Genomic DNA, 16,382 nt, shown 5'->3' with positions numbered 1-16,382 from the left:
GCATCATCACCTGGGCAACTTATGTTAACCCAATTTGAGAGAGAGGGGGGGAAAAAAGTTCAAAGAAGATTTTCAGTAATCTTTAGCTCTTACTTGCTTCCTCTCTTGATTGCTGAGGAGTCACAATATGGATAATAGCTAAAGTTGTGGGCTGACATGGAACAATCTGAATTTAGCGAAAAATCACCAGAGTTAAAAAATAAAATAAAATAAAATAAAATAACACTACCAATCAGACTGACACTGCAAGGCTAATCCAGTTTCATCAGGCCCTACTAAGTATACACCTACAGCTCTAGTTACACAATATAATAGAGCTGCGATCCATGAGCTTGCAAGTTTGTGTGGGATTTCACAAACTTGATCTACAAAGCCATATACTGGAGACAGAACTAATTAGCAACAGACAGGACAGAACAAACATAAAAACTGTGCCCATGCAGCACATTCAGGCTCATCTGCATTGAGCTCCTTAGCATTTCAGACTGTGGAGTAAGGTGAGATAAAGATATCTCACATTGGTTTGCTTCTGTTATGAGTGCATATAAGAGGGAGATTTTTAAGTAGGATAACCGTCTCCAACCCTTCTCCTCATCCAAAGGGCTTACATATTTGTTTAGGATTTTTATTAGGCACTTTACATTTCATTTAGATATAGCTGGGAGAGAAGAAAATAGGTAGCTGCACTGACATAAGCAAGCAACTCTTTAACTCGTCAGTTAAAGGCTCTTCCTGAACATAATGCTATCCGAGCTGGAATATACTGTCTAGCTGGAGCTACTTGTTGACCAGTTGATGTGGCAGCAGCAGTGATGTCTTTCTAGTACTCCTATCATCCTGTTGAACTTCTTGCTCCAGTGTAACTGAGGACTGGATCTGTACAGCCTTGACAAATATGTATCAGTAGTTCATGGAATTTTATCAATAAGGCAAATCACTCTCATAAGCATCAACATGTTCCATATTCTAAAACCTTTGGCTGGCTAATCTAGAGAAAAGGTGATCAGGTCTGTTGTTGGCACCTCTTTCTGAGAAACTCATTCTGGGATGGCGAGTTTGCACTGGGATCTGCTTCATACAGGACTGAAGAGAAATATGTTTACATATAAGCAGAACATTTTTATCCATTAGTAGTTAGCAAGAGAGAAGCACGTGATGCTTTCTTTTTGCTACCTCAATGACCTTGCAGATATTGATTGTGGAGAACACAATGGACCTCTCAAACAAAATTTCTTGTTAGGAATATACAACAATGGCTCTGCAATTTGCACTGTCCTTTAAAATACATGGTGTTGCTTTTAATCACTAAAGCCCAATACAGTCAGTTGAGAACAGGGACACATGAAAGATCATTTAACTGATTACTTGGACTTTGTGGAATTATGCCAGGGGTGAATATGACCCTACATATTTATGTCATAACATCAAGTTTGATCTTCTCAGGATGTGCCAATATGCATCTCTGCCACTGAGTAAACATGAAAGTCTTCTAAGATGAAAAGCTGTCCTCATTTCAAGGAAAAAAGAAAAAAAAGAAGAAGAAAAAAAAGAAAGACAATGCAGCCGTGCTGCTATTGATGGAAATGATGTCTCCTAATGATGGGAAAGCTGGAAATGCAAATTGAGAAGCTGTCAAGACATGTAGAGTGTAACTCAGTAACCTCACTGTGATCAGATTATAAAAGGAAAAAAAAAATCTGCAGTTTATCATGTTATGAGCAACGAATACATAATTAGCATTACTGCAAGAAAGTATGTGTTTGTTAATGATGTAGTATCCAAGTGAGTTCATGTCCTTCTCTGTTTAAACTTTCAGATATAGCTCAAATACACCTACAAAAAGGCAGGAACTGTAATTAGTGTAAAAAAGAAAAGAAAACAAATGCACAAAAAACTAAACCAATCTCATATACTATGAGTTTCAGCACTATTTCATTCAACTCTGCTATATATACTGCAATAACAATCAACATTATTTTCAGCTCAAAAGATTACAGAATGAAAATTGATACTTTTTTCAATTTAAATATTAGCTGCACAGTCAGGCCTGGCTTTGTTGTTCTTACAGAAATACAATTCCCCACTTAAGCAAGAAAAGGAAAGACGAGACTTGTCTTGAAAGACATACTTGTAGTCTTTTAAGGCACAAGATTGGTTGACAGTTCTCCTCCTACTGCCGTTTAAGATCAGGTCCAACTTTAAAAAAAAAAAAAAAAAAAAAAGGAAGATCTCCTAAAATTTTCAGTCTTGACTATTCAGTAAGTACTCTTTTATTCCAAGAGTTTGATTTTCAGAAGTGCCATATACTTAAATCTTCCTCACTTGGTGAATTTGCATATCTCCATTGATCTCATTGAAGTTTCAACAATTTAGAGCTGCCAAGAAGGCACAAGGAGGTGACGCCAAAAATCAAGTCCTTATTTTGCAGCTGAACACACCTCCAGGAGGTTCACTCATATGTCAAATTCTTTGCCCACTAGGACCTCAGAACATTTCTTTGGAGATCTGAATATCTTGCAATATTATTTGTTGCCACTTTCTCTACTGTGCTAAAGGTACTTGCTCATTCTTGAGATTCACTTTTTTTTTTTTTTAAAGTACATGTCCATCTTGCGAGCTAATTTATGGGAAGGTGAAAGCATTAGTATTTTTCTCTAGTAAGACTGAATGGATTAAGTCCCATATAGGGAAGGGCTAAGATGCTGTATGTGGACTCAGAACTTTGTAATTTAGAAGACTCCTTAAAAGAAATTTATTAAAAGATTTTTAAAATCTCAAACTTGCAAGCAATGTCACTTCTGTAATCCTGTTTAAAAACATGCCATCAAAAGCATTTATTTCAAGCATATATACTCAAGGGATGTAATTCTTTTTTTATAGTAAGAAAATTGGTCTAACACTATCATCCCTGTTGCACACATTGCCCAAGCTGTGATTTCACACAAGCCAAAATTTGAGGAAAAAGCAGCAAAGCAGAAGTACATATCCCTTCTCTCCTTTTTTTCCATGTACTTTCCAGATAAGTAATACAGATCCAGGACAAAGTCCCTGCTAGTCCAGCTTCCTATGACTTAAGATGCTACATTTGTTGGTTAAAAACCACTAGGATGAAGAAATGGTGCTGGGATCCAGACAGACAGACAACACAAATTGCTATAGAAACCAAACCACATCAGGAAGACAGACAGATCCCACCTTCTTTTCTACTTGGAAAGGAAAAACTACCTTCTGCTGAAATAATAAATTAGAAAGGGATGGAAGAAATTGTGCAACCTCCATGCCCCAAATCCTCTCCAGTGGCTTTTGTCCTGTGAGGTTCAAATTTGCCCCTTTATGCACACAAGCTTATTCTGTTCCACAGCATAAGGTCCTTCCAGAATTAGCGTGTCTGTTAATTTCCTGGAGACCAAAAGATGTCAGGTTCAAGCATCATGTACTTACCATTCATTAAATACAACTCTGTTGTCAATAAGATCATTTAGAGCTTCCTTTTGTTTAAATCTCTGCATGATTCTAAAGACCTGTCTCACCTCTGTACTCAGCACATTACCAGAAACCTTTGATGCGTTTTCGGCCTTTCAAATCAGTTAGCCCACTGATTACCCCAAAAACGCATGCATAAGCTCTTCAAGAACAATGTTTTCCAGATGTCAGCCTACGGCTAGACAACTCCTCCGGTATCAGAGAAAGAGGAAAACTGGAAAACAGTATTGTGCAGTAAATGCTAATAAAAATAACTAGTATGTGGGGAGAAGGTATCATCTTCAGAAGCAGGAGCTGTCCTGCCTGAACTGAAAAGGTCATCTAACCCCTCAGAAAAGAGTAATTGGATAAAAGGAGTTGAGTCTACATTGACAACCATCTGTGTTGTTAAGGTGGTAACAGAAGCAGAGTTTATCAAGCAAAAGATTTTATTCTTACCTTTTTGGTGGTTCCAAATCCAGACAAAAGATAACTGGAACAGCGGCAGCCTCTCAAAACGAGCACTTGATATAAACAAAGCTCTCCTTGCTTTTGTCCCTTCTGTAACCTGTTTCTAATAAAAATCTTTGGACATTCACTTGATAAAGTACAATGGCTTACATTTAAGAGAAAGCGCTTATCTCCTCACAGCATTACTGTCATGTTGTGTTTTCTAGAAAGAAGAAAACATAATAATTATGGAGGTAAGAAACCAGTATGCAGTAGTCAACACAGCTCAAAATCTTTCCTGACTTGCACCTCATGTGTCTCCAACCACTGCATTTCTAAATCAAGTTGGGCTGAGAGGCATCTAAAAAGAAAAATGAAACTTAAGAAATCACTTGAATTGAAAAATATTTCTAAAATAGAAAGGATAATAGCAAATTCACACCAACGTTTTTGATTTAGAACAGGAAAACCCATGATATAATTTGCACATATTGACTCCTTAATTTCTCTATAGAAGAATTCAAAAAATTAGAAGAATGAACTGAAAATTCCTTCTTCAAATTAGAAGAAAGTGCAACACTTCTAGGGCTTTCCAACAAAAAGCAAGTCAAGCCTTAAGTTACATTATGCAGGCACTGCTGTGATATACTGGAATTAAAATAAACAAAATAAAACCCCAAACCTTCCTCCAAATACACACCTCCAAATATATCCATCAGATGTACTCCATCAGAAGTACTGAGTCTATCTGGAGGAAACCGACTTAACCGACTTAAGAATTTGTATGTGATACATGACATAATACTTTTCCCACCTCTCCTCCCCATCAGATAATAATACAATACACTGCTCAATTGATTCAAAAAGGTTTTGTTAATAACATATCTGTAACCACACACAAACATGATGTTCATCCAAATGTGGTTCATAAATGAAAATGGACCATGAATATTTCAAATAATTAAAAAAAAAAAGTTCTTTGCAACTGTTTTTTCTTCTCTTTTAGCTAATGGAAAGAGCTTTTTTTTTTGCAAATCAGCACTGAATTTTAATCAGTAATTACAAAATAAGTTACTTTTGTAGATTAACCCAGTTGGTATATTTGGTGCATCAGTTTCTATCATGTAAAATTGTTATTAAAAACCATTATGGCTAGTTCTAGTCGGTTTCACTATATATATGTAAGAAATCAACATTCAAATTTGTGACCACATTCAGCCAGTAACAATAAAAGCCAAAAAAGGTTTCATTTCTATAAACCTAATGACACTGGGATTTCTGTGCATTTGCAAGATTAAACCAGAGGAAACACAGCTACATCAAAGCTGAATGATTTTCATTCTGCTTAGCTTTTAAAATATTTGTTCATTTCTTTTCCATTAACAAAGGTAAATTCCTTATCACCACAGCTAAGGGAGAAACAACCACTAAATATTTGCACTTCTGCAATTGTAACATTGATAAAAACCCGCAGATTTACAAGAGGTAGGTAACCAGCTCACTACGATACATTTGCTCATTCAAAAGCTTTGTTCCATTTTTCCGCTCAGAATGCCCATAAATAAGTTCCAGTCACATAAGGTCCTCCTTGACTTCACTACGCCACTTCTTTGACTAGAGATTACTACCTGGAGGAACCATTTCTCAGACTGAAAAATGCAAAGCAGTACTTCACTGAACTGTGAAAAGGAAGCCGACATTAGTGCATTAAAAAGAGGCGTGACAATTTTGTTATCAATTAATAACTTTTATAGCTTAAATTTAAAAATATTAAATCAGAAACAATTTAAGATCCAGGAAGAAAAACTTGGAACTATATACATGCATAATTAAGAATATCTAAACTCTTGTCAATATTTACTTAATTTTTTTGTACAAGTTCTTTCACACAGTCATATATTTACAAACTTGCCTTTTTAAAACATATTAACATACATATTTTATAGCATTTACAAATTATTTGAATATATTTTTTTCTTAAAAACAAAAGAATATTTCAATGAGTTGAGAAATAGATTTGGTTTCATTGTATGGTAGTGGACAGATACTGATTTAGTGGGATTCAGAGAGTCGGCATTATTCAATTATCTAAATAATAACCAACCTACTAGTACCCAGAATTATCATATATGGCTTTAAATATCTCCCCAAATCAAAGGATCAACTCAGAAGTACAAACTAGAGTCCATCTGTGGTATATTTCTAATTAAAGTTTTGAGCCTTACATATTTGGGTTAGATCCACAGCTCTGCAAACACATTCTAAGCATATATTCAGAAATAAGAAGTTGTGATAATTTTACAAAAAACCCTGTTTCCAGTGAAGTCAAGAATATATTAAGTGTTTATAAGATGGGATGTACTGTCTTCTCTAGACATGCTGGCTGACCTTTATAGATGTTTCATTATTGGAAGGATAACATGGTTTTGAAGTGACCAACAACATTTTTCAGGATTCATATGAAGCAAGTGAGAGGTCTTCTTAAAAGAGGAAGAATACTTTTTCCTCAAAATAGGAACATTTTTCCGAAAAAAAAAAAAAAAAAAAAAAAAGTCTGAGGAGGTTGTGTATATAATACGCCTAAGTTACTCATACAATCCAACCAGCCAGATAGCTATCCAGTAACAAGGTTTAGCTTCACAAATTAATTGAAAATCTGGCAGCATGTTTCCTTTTGGCTGTGTTGTGAAAAGAAATAGAAGTTTTGGCTTTGACAAATCAAGTAACCATCCCCTTTGAATACTGTTCCCTAGAGCTCCTGGACAGATTGTTCCACAGTTTGTTCTTCCACAGGCTGCACAGCTTCCTGTACATAAACTATAAATTCTGAAGCCTCTCCTCCCTGCGTGTAGACAGTCACTGTCTCAATTCCCTCCACTTCATCTGATGAGACTACCAGGTGATGCTGTTCAGACAGCTCGACTGAAGCTTGCTGCAGAGTCTCTTGAATCATCAAAGTGTGGTTGGCTGACTGCTCCTCTTCTTTTACCTAAGAAGAAATTGAAGAGGTTATAGAAGTTTCACCCTTCAAATAAATAATGGCTATTGTGATGATTAATGCAAATACAGCACAGAAATTTGAAATCATTTGTTGAGAGAAAACATCAGATATACACTGTAAATTTATAGTAAACATTTTTGACTAGTAAGAGTTACTGCTTTCAGTATTTTGTAATGTTATACACTGCATCTCAGTTATATGCACAGACAGCTACAAAGTTCCAGGAGTACCGCTCTGGAGACATCTGTAATCACTCAGCAGTCATTCATTCAAACCCACCGTTATCCAAATAAATCTGAAGTCGAACGATTCCTCTAGCATAACTGAGAATCCATCCAAAACCATCCCAAAAACAACTACAGTCACCAGTTTTTTCTGAGCCAAGAGATTGTTCTTAAAAGTAAAAATTTTATTGCAAACAGCAAAGGACTTTTATTAGAAAATTGTGAACTGTAAGTATTACTGAAATATATCTCCAAGACCCATTGTTTGTGAGGCAGCAGTTTTTATAGTATTGAAAGGATACTGACAGGAACAATCAAAAAATGACAATTTTTAATGAACATATTACTACTCATCAAAAATAAAAAAACAACAACACAATTAGGTATCAAAATTAAAAGAGTTCAACTGACTCTGGGAATTATTAAAATTCAATACATATGAGAATTCAAGAACAAATCTTAATTCCTCTACAGATCCATACAAATTCCTATGCATAGTACTGTCGGCCAATATCAAAACATCGGAAAACTGTAAGTCACATGGAAGAAATGCAGTCTCTCTGGTATTAACAATACAATAATGTATTTTTGAGGAGAGAATGGAAGAGCAATTTTTCTGTATGCAAGATATATGCAAAGGCATTTGTTAGATGATTTCTTTACAAAACCACTGTGTTCATTAAAGAGGGCTGTTTTATTTGTTGGATCATAAATGTCAACCCACCCACAAGTGCAAATACAATGAAGTGTGTACATAATGAAGATGTACTGTTGCTAATAGTACTTACTGCTGTTTAAGAGGGGAGTGGGGATAGACGAGAACTACAGTGAAGTTTCCAAGCATGTGTTTGACTCCTTAGATTAGAGAATACTAAGGAGAAAAAGGAGTTCTATATATTTGTTTTCTTATTGCTCTAACTTGATGTTTTTCTTATGCAACCTTTCCCATCATTCGACACTGACTTTTCCTTTACCTTTTTTTATTCCGTGTTTAAAATTTCTGTCCAGTCAAGAAGATTTAAGAGAGATGCAACCCCTTAGGACTTTGTATCACTTTGCACTTTCACTCAATTCATGAGGCTACACAAAGCTTTTTCTTGAACAATAACAAGTATGTTTGGGTGTTCAATTATTTAGAGGCCCCGAGTCAGCATGCTTGTGATATATTGATGGAAATACATGCGGATTTTATCTAGTGAAAGATTTAACTTCTAAAGAGAATCTTGCCATTTTTGTCGACCTTAACGCAACAGCACAATTGCACCTACTGAGGCTGACTCTGGCTTTGTTACATGGGTTTCAGATTATAGGGATAAAACTACACAATAGGCATGAAGGCCTTTCCATGTTCCTTTTCTTTTACAATGCCTATCTGAATGTTCTTAAAAAAAAAAAAAAAAGGCAACTCCTGTTGAAGTTCAAGTTCAGCATTTTACAAAACATTGGTAATGCTGGATGCCTGTCTTGACGCAATAAAATTTGCAACCGCCCTCAAAAACCCATGTCACAATATGGGTATCCCAAAGATTATCCTTTATTAATGCAAAACTTGGGTCTCTACTGAAAAAGCAAGGAGCCAAGTCATGAAAAGAAACACGACTTTCTTAACTTGCTTCTGCCCCTGCCCTCCCTCCTTTTTAAAAAGAAACCCAAGCTCTGCAGAAAGCGATAGGAATTTAGCGAATCCAGACCCAGGACTCCCCTTTCACAAGTGCGCCCTCCTCCTTGCTGAGGCTAATCGCCGCAGCGGCACGTTCGCTGTACGACGGAGCGCTCCACGCAGAATCCACAAACGGCAATCACAACAGGCAAGCAAAAGTCCAGTCATCAGGGCGCTCAGATAGGGAGCTGAAGTTAAAACCGTAGGGCAAACAAAATCTCACAGCTTGTCAAGTCTGCACCTAACCACAAACCCTTGATAATAGAGATCTCCAAACAAATACATGAATAGGCAGGACTGAAATTTGGCCTTTTAATTATGTAATTCACAGTAACTGCTCCTGTGCTAGTGCAGCATACAAAATCTTCTGATAGCAGGCCTCAGCCCCCCCCAGAACGACATTTTGATAAAAATTTGCTGAGCTGCAAGAATGCACAATAGAGTCTGAATACGAGCTTGTACAGTTTCACTTTAGTCATTCTAAATCAGAAAGCATAAATAATTTTAAGCATAGTTTTGTGAGTGTACATAAATAATGAATAAAAGAAGATAAATAAAGCACAGTTGACACAAAACTGAAGTGAAACCAGAATCTCATCCAATTCAATAGCAGCAATCTAATACTTATTCAGTTTTATACGCTCTTGAAATGAAAATGGCCAATAAAGAAAGTTAATTTAACCTCCCTACCTGCCTTTATCGATGTGGTTTTATAACCCTTGTCATGCAGGGTAAAGAAGACTAATGCCCTCACTCCTGGTGTTTCTAGCTTCTAGCATCTTTTTTGGACAGCTATCTGTAATCCTTTTAGTTTGACAAATCACCACATTAAATTATTCTGGATATTTACATTTCAAATAAGTTCAGTGTTTACATGCTTCAGCTCGGTTCCTATTAGATTGTTCCACAGGGAACAATCTCAAAACGTTAATTTACATCCCTCAAATTGATGAAACAGTGGGACAGCTGCCATCAGAATGAATGAAGTTGCTACGTTCAATTCCTTTTATTAGCATTTCCAGTCTTTTCAAGACAGGCATCCATGATCTCTTTTCCGTTTGAGAGCCAGCTGAAAAGCATCTGGCTGCTTATCCTTGTTTAAAGAGTGGCAGTGAGAATCTGAAGCTCTCCACTGCTGGCGTATTAAACCAACTCAATACCTGCAGAGAGATTCTTTATGGGCTAAACATGTCTCTCACGAAGGCCAGCGGGAAAAACTTCCCTAACAACCTCATGATTTGTTCTGAATGCAAATAGCCAAGGACTGTCAAAACACATGCAAGTGACACACAAAAACGGGTACCTCTTAGAGGTGTCTTCCTCTAAGACCAAGCAAGTCTTTTTTAATCTGAGAGAAATGAATCCTCTCTATTAAGGAAAAATATACTTCTTCCCATTCCCTGAAAGGGGAAAAAAGGAAATATTTACAATAAATTAGTAAAGCTGCTTTCTCATTCTAGGAGGTCATTCTGAGAAATAATTAATAACTTTAATTTCTTTGAAGTTGGCAGGAATCTCAAGTCCAGAGTATACTTAAAACAGCCTTGCTGGGCTTGACCCAATTCTGCTGCAGAATCTCTCCTGTGATTTCAGATTGAAAGCTGGCTTTCAGTTTACCACGAAGAAGAAAGGTTAATCGCACAGATTTTGCAGAAAGTCAAAATTACACTAGGTTGCAGATGCTCCTATTTACATCGTAGGGCACCACAGTAAGAGGTGTACTCTTTGCTGTGCATTGCTACAGTTGTCATTTTGAAGGTAGCGGCTGTTGCCAGGGTAGGATTTTACCGGAGCTTGAAGAGACCGCAAAATAAAAAGATGAAAGGAAATAAAATAAAAAGTGAAATCAATGAAAATCCACTGTTTTCTTTCATGTTAAAGAACCGCTTAGTTAGTGAAACAGTGGGTTCTCTTCAGAGCAAATTATTTACAAGTCCAGGCTGGAAAGCAGGTTACCATGCTTTTCAGTAATACAGCTGTCCCTACTCTCCAAGGTACAGATAGAGCAGGAAGATCGGTCTTCTCTGTGATTTCCATAGCCGATTAGCTCTCTTAACTGTTAACATTAGCGTGGTGTTTTGGATCAGGACGTGTATTGTATCAGGTATTCTACATGTATGAAATATTTCATGCCCGCAAAGACTTTGTAATTTCAATATAAAACAAGAGACAGCAGCAGATACAGAAAAAAGGAGATGGGGGAGTACAATATAAATGAGACAGGCTGCAGTATCAATAAACCAATAATCTCACCACAGATAATTGCTGTCATTATATTTTTGAAGAGTAATTGAGAGAAGACAACAAGGTACAAATTGCTCTTCATTAAAAATCCCCATAACTAAGCACAATATGGAAGAAGGCATTAAGCAAGTTGTTTGAAAAAGTAATGAGCAATTAAATATTTATGGACTGAGCAAAGGTAGGAGTCAAAATCTCCACAACTAATAAGAGATGGAATACTAAGTCAAAACTGAGTAAAAAGCCTTGAAGTGAAAACCAGAAGCTTTTGTTTGATGTGGCAAAAAAGGAAGGTCAAGCGGACACGCTGGAAAACAGCATGATGTCAAGAGGGGCAGACAAGCAATCTTTGAATTGTGTTCTGAATTAATACAAAAGGGGCAAAACAGCATCTGTAAATGTCAGAAGAAAGAATATCAGAGTAAACATAGCATAAAGTAATGATAGCTTGGACAAACATTTTAGCTATGTGGATGAAATAAAAGACCATATTAAAATCAGCATGCAGAGTAAGTCAGCAGTATTTAGCTACCACTTAAATGGAAGACCCATGAACCCCACCTGAAGATAACACCAGCTTTTTAGGCTTGAATAACAGGAAAAAGAGTTATATCCCCTAGGGGTTGAAATAGAAAATGGACAGATGAGGAAGAACAGTTCTGCAGGAAGACTGGCACAATCTTCTTTAAACCTAGTGAGCTTGAAGTGATGGCTCTAGAGCCACAAGAAAATGTAAGAGGATAGATGCAAGGTCTTTCATTGGGACAGAAGATTGTCTAGATCACTGCTACTTAGTATATGTGGCCCTGTACTTGTGATTAAAACTTTTACATGCTAATGTGCTACAAGTAAGGTGGTAAAAGAATTTCTGTGAGTAGCACTCACCCAGATATATTGTTCAGAAGAATTAGAAATTAAGGGGGGAAAAAAAGGAGTTGGGGAGTTGAGGTGGTGAAGACGATCATGGGCATAGGTTAGTTGGGCTATCTGGTTTTTTGGAGTTGGTTTGGTTTTGTTAGAGCAAAGACAGAATAAGAATCCCCCCAAAATTGAGGAATCTAAAATAATTTGAGGCAAAAAGAAAAATTCAAATTTGAACAAAGGACCCTACACAATTTCTAACTTTTGTTTATATAGAGATTTGGTAGAGGTAACACATCTTGCATTTGAGCAAAATAAATGACAGCTGAACAAATTAACAGAAAGGATCCTGTTAACAGAATTCATTTCCTGCTAACAAACTCTAGGAATGGAAGAGCAACAGTTCCAACAAAAACTAGAGCTGATGGACACAGACCAAAAAGGAGCAACTCTTTTGATGTTCTGGGCAATACAGTGCGGGATTCAAAAAACAAGCATCCAAGGATGCTCACGTTGTGAAACCAAGAAAATGCACCTTGAACCTCCTCTCCCTGGAGAATAACTTAGAGACACAACATGTTGAAAGAATATGGGATTCCCCTCTGCAAAAAAAGGACACGAGGAGTCTTCATCTTGAGGGAAATGTTTCTTGACAGGAACTCAGTATTTAAATCAAGCAAATGTTTAACTTGGAATAAACTCCTTCTTCAAGATTAATTATGTCTTTATTTGATACATATGCTAACTGAAAGAAATAACTATACAGTAAGCTAGTTTGTAGTTGATGGTTTTTGAATGCAGACCTGCAGACACCACAAACCTTGGCTGTAATACTGGCTTGACTACTGGTCCTCCAACCCTGCCTTTATATTCAGCAAGTTAGCTAGGAAAATACTCCACCTATATAAGTAACAGCGTAAACAGACTCCACTAGCAAAACAAACAAAAAACCTCAGCCTTCCTTAGGTACAAAGGTACATCTATAATAGGACACAAAGAGACATGTCCACAGAAAGTAAAGTGACTTGTTTTATATTTCCAGTCCCTCCTCTTTTGCCATATGCTCTGCTCCCGCAGAACTTTTTCCTTCCCAATTTCCAGTCCGTCTTTACCACCCACTATGAACCATACTTCCTGTCTTTTCTAAGTATTTATTAGCCTCCTTCCCAGCTATTCTTTAACACTCTCTGCTTCCACCTCTTCCTCCCCTTTATTACTGACTGCATCTTTCTGTAACCTCATGCAGAACAATTCAGATAACATGCCATTAAGTAATATCTTCATTAGCTCTGTCTTGGAGGAAGATGCAACCTGGATAATTAGCAACCAAAATGGATTCAAACAGACAAGAATAAACTTCTTGTCCCGTGCTGTGATCAAAACTTCAGTGTGGAGTTCTGCCATGCTCAGGCCATTTTGGTAAAACGTCAGACTAGCACCTTGGTTTCCTCTCAGGCATTTGATGTGCATTATGTTCCTTAGCAGCTGCATGTTTTCATAGCTGTCACAGAACAGGATTTCTCCCAAATTAGATATCAGAAAAAGTTTAACCTGGATAATAGCTTGGTATACCGATCCTCAGAGAAGAATGAACTAAAGCAATTTCAGGCTCTAGAAACAACCTGTGAACGGCCTCCCATATGTGACACAATCTGATATTTGCTATCAGACAGACTTTTTTTTATTGTAGGGAGCCAACAACAATTCTTAGTTTCCAGCCACAATCTAAGTTAAATGGGACTATTTTGCAAGCTTTGGTTTAAAATTGCAAGCTGAATCCTGATTCAGCCTGGGACTGGTTGCTGTCATGGTGTCAAGGCTTTTCTATTATAAAATCATGTAAAGTTTCCGAAATGAAAATTGGTGGTTTTGTCCCAACATGCAATTCAGGAGCTCGGGTCCTCAGACAACCTGATCTTGATTTCAGCTCCACTATGATGCACGCTAATGATTTCATATACATGCAGTAAGACCACATACTACAGCTCGGAGCAATAAGGTAAGAGCAGAACACGGTAAACATGGTACCGTTTCTGTCACCTGACTTGGCAGAAAATAAGTCAAAAAACCCCCAGTCAGATCCAACTAAAACACTCAACATCTAGCAATGTACTGAAAAAGAGTCACAGACTAAGATAAAGCTTCTTTCTGCACAGAAAAGTCTCACGGTCATGTGAGACACTGCAAGTGCTTCACACAAGATGTCTGGGCGCCTAGATTAGGGGAACTGCCAAAGGGTGAAGACTGTAGCAACACTGATGCATCCGGATTCACATACAATGGCAGGTACCAAGTGTGAATAGGACTCTTATGGGTGAAAGGTAAGGAGGGGTAGAGTAACGTGGCAAAGTTCCAGGGAGGAAAAGGAAGACAAAGACAGCAACAATGCAGCGTAACATTTGCAGCAAAAAAATATTTTTAAAACTCTGCATTCTAATAATTTAGGATTTAAAAGAAATTTCTTGGTGTAAATATAGAAATATGAAAGCAATTTGCAAGGGCTACCTAAAAGCAGGAATGAGGGCTGAAGGTAAAAACTGATATAAAAAAAAAAAAAAAGAAGAAGAAGAATACAGCTTAAAATAATAATAAAAAAACCCAGCATAAAAATTAGAACACTAAATAAATGTTAAGGGAAAAAATGGAACCAAGCTGCTAAGCAAGGACTCGGTGAGGCCATCAGAGAACAAGAATGGAAACTTAGTGACAGATGATGCTGATATATTGCTGACACCCTGAATGAATTTTTTGTCTCACAATCCACAAGAGAAGCTGAAGGTCACAGAATAGAGTGTGGAATAAATTTTCCAGTGGGAAAGTGAAATATGAACATATCTTAAGATCACCTCAAGGTTAACAATTAGGAACTCAGCATAATTAAAAACTGACAAAGTAGTAGGCACGAATGAGTTATATCCCACAGAAAGCAACTCACTATTAAAGAAAAAAGAAAAGCTGTCAGTTCTAAGATAGGAGAGGATTACAGTCACGGTAATGTCATTTATGGATTTTTTTTTTCCCCCCTCAAATTAAAAATAGGTGTTGCAATAATTCTGAAGCAATCTTCTGCTGTGAAGATAAGAACTGGGAACAGTAACAAAAGCTGTATAATAAATTAATTAGAATTGAGAAAAGATCAACTTATACAGAAAATTAAAAGAATATATGTGTGAAGAGGAATTAAAAAAAAAAAAACAAAGACATCCACAGACCTCCCTTGGTCCTTTCACTACTGCCATAAAGCCCACTAAAGGTAATCAAGAAGCCAGCTAGCTGTCAGCGAGCTTCCACTTTATATTCCCAAGGAAAATTCACAAGTCTGCACACTGAAAAGTGAAAAGGCACCAAGGCTACCAGAAAAAGAAATCAGTAAGCACTCCAGCACAAACATGAACCATTTAATAGAAGAACAGCGCTTACAACATCAAAGTAAGCTATTAGCAAAATTCAACATAAATAGAGGTAGCAGAAGGTCACTCAGCTTGAATCTATTTCAGTTCTTCACAGACCAATTTTGCTTTTCTGCAACTTTAAGTTAGGGGGAAAAAGGCATTTTATATTAATAGGGCTCTAAAGAGGGAAAAAAGAAAAGTAGCAAAGAGATTCTCTGAGAATTCAATATTTCAGCTGATTTAAGAGTGGTGCTTATATCAGTTTGATATCAGACCAACAAAAGTGAGAGAGAAAGCTCCCAGGCAAGGGAAAGAAGTGATCAATGCTCAGCAGCTTGTAACCTCAAAAGCTAGCTAGAAACATGGATTAAAAAGTGACGGAGAGAAATAATTTTTAATATAAACACTTGTTTACAAAACGGTACCAACAAATTCAGATGGGAGACACAAGGGAGATGATAGATTTTAAGATGAGTCAGAAACTGAACAGATCTAATTCTTAGGGAGGAAGAATCACTTAAAAATATCTGTTTAAGTTTAATGATGCAATTTCTCAAGTGCAGTTTCTCATTGACAGCTGCTAGTTCAAGAGCCATTCCCTCTCAGGCTTTTAGTAAAAGAAGAGCCACAAAACATGCATTTTTAAGGGCAGAACAGTTTTCAATAGTATTGACAAACAGCACAGAGAAACACCAATGGCTAATTCTCCACTCCACACTTAAATAGGTCATATATATAGCACAGGATACTTGTTGCCAGTGGCTCTACTGTTAAAGGTGTTTTGAAATCTGCACATAAAGCAGGACTGAAATCTCTCTCCTCTTTATTGATTCCATTTAGTCTCTAAATTTGGCTGTTACTCTTCATAAAAAAGGAACCTTTATATGATTTTTAATCAAAATATCTGCTAATTGCTGCAAAGGGGCATTTCAAAACGCATTTTCTTGAAATTTTGCCTCCTCTCCTTGACTTTTGGGAGGTACGGTTAGGAATTACTCAAACAGTGTTTTCACAGATGATGGACTCCCCCCTCCTACGGCATTCCTGTGAATTTAACATCCACAATATTACAGAAAAAGATTGAATTCAAA

The 16,382-nt window shown here is 36.9% G+C and overlaps 1 protein-coding gene across 5 annotated transcripts in view; it reads right to left on the bottom strand.

Annotated features, from left to right (window-relative positions):
* Window positions 1–5,709: 5,709 nt before the first annotated feature.
* Window positions 5,710–16,382, bottom strand: part of ZFAT (zinc finger and AT-hook domain containing) — a 144,461-nt gene continuing 133,788 nt past the window's right edge. For all 5 annotated transcript variants that reach the window (XM_067290126.1, XM_067290130.1, XM_067290127.1 and 2 more), the window contains one exon: window positions 5,710–6,901. In XM_067290126.1, coding sequence (XP_067146227.1) covers window positions 6,662–6,901 — 240 coding nt within the window. In that variant the 3' untranslated portion in view covers window positions 5,710–6,661. The remainder of the gene's footprint in view (window positions 6,902–16,382) is intronic.

Source organism: Apteryx mantelli, chromosome 2 (assembly GCF_036417845.1).
Source record: "Apteryx mantelli isolate bAptMan1 chromosome 2, bAptMan1.hap1, whole genome shotgun sequence".
Lineage (NCBI taxonomy): Eukaryota > Metazoa > Chordata > Aves > Apterygiformes > Apterygidae > Apteryx > Apteryx mantelli.
This window is presented reverse-complemented; position numbering and strand designations above follow the sequence as displayed.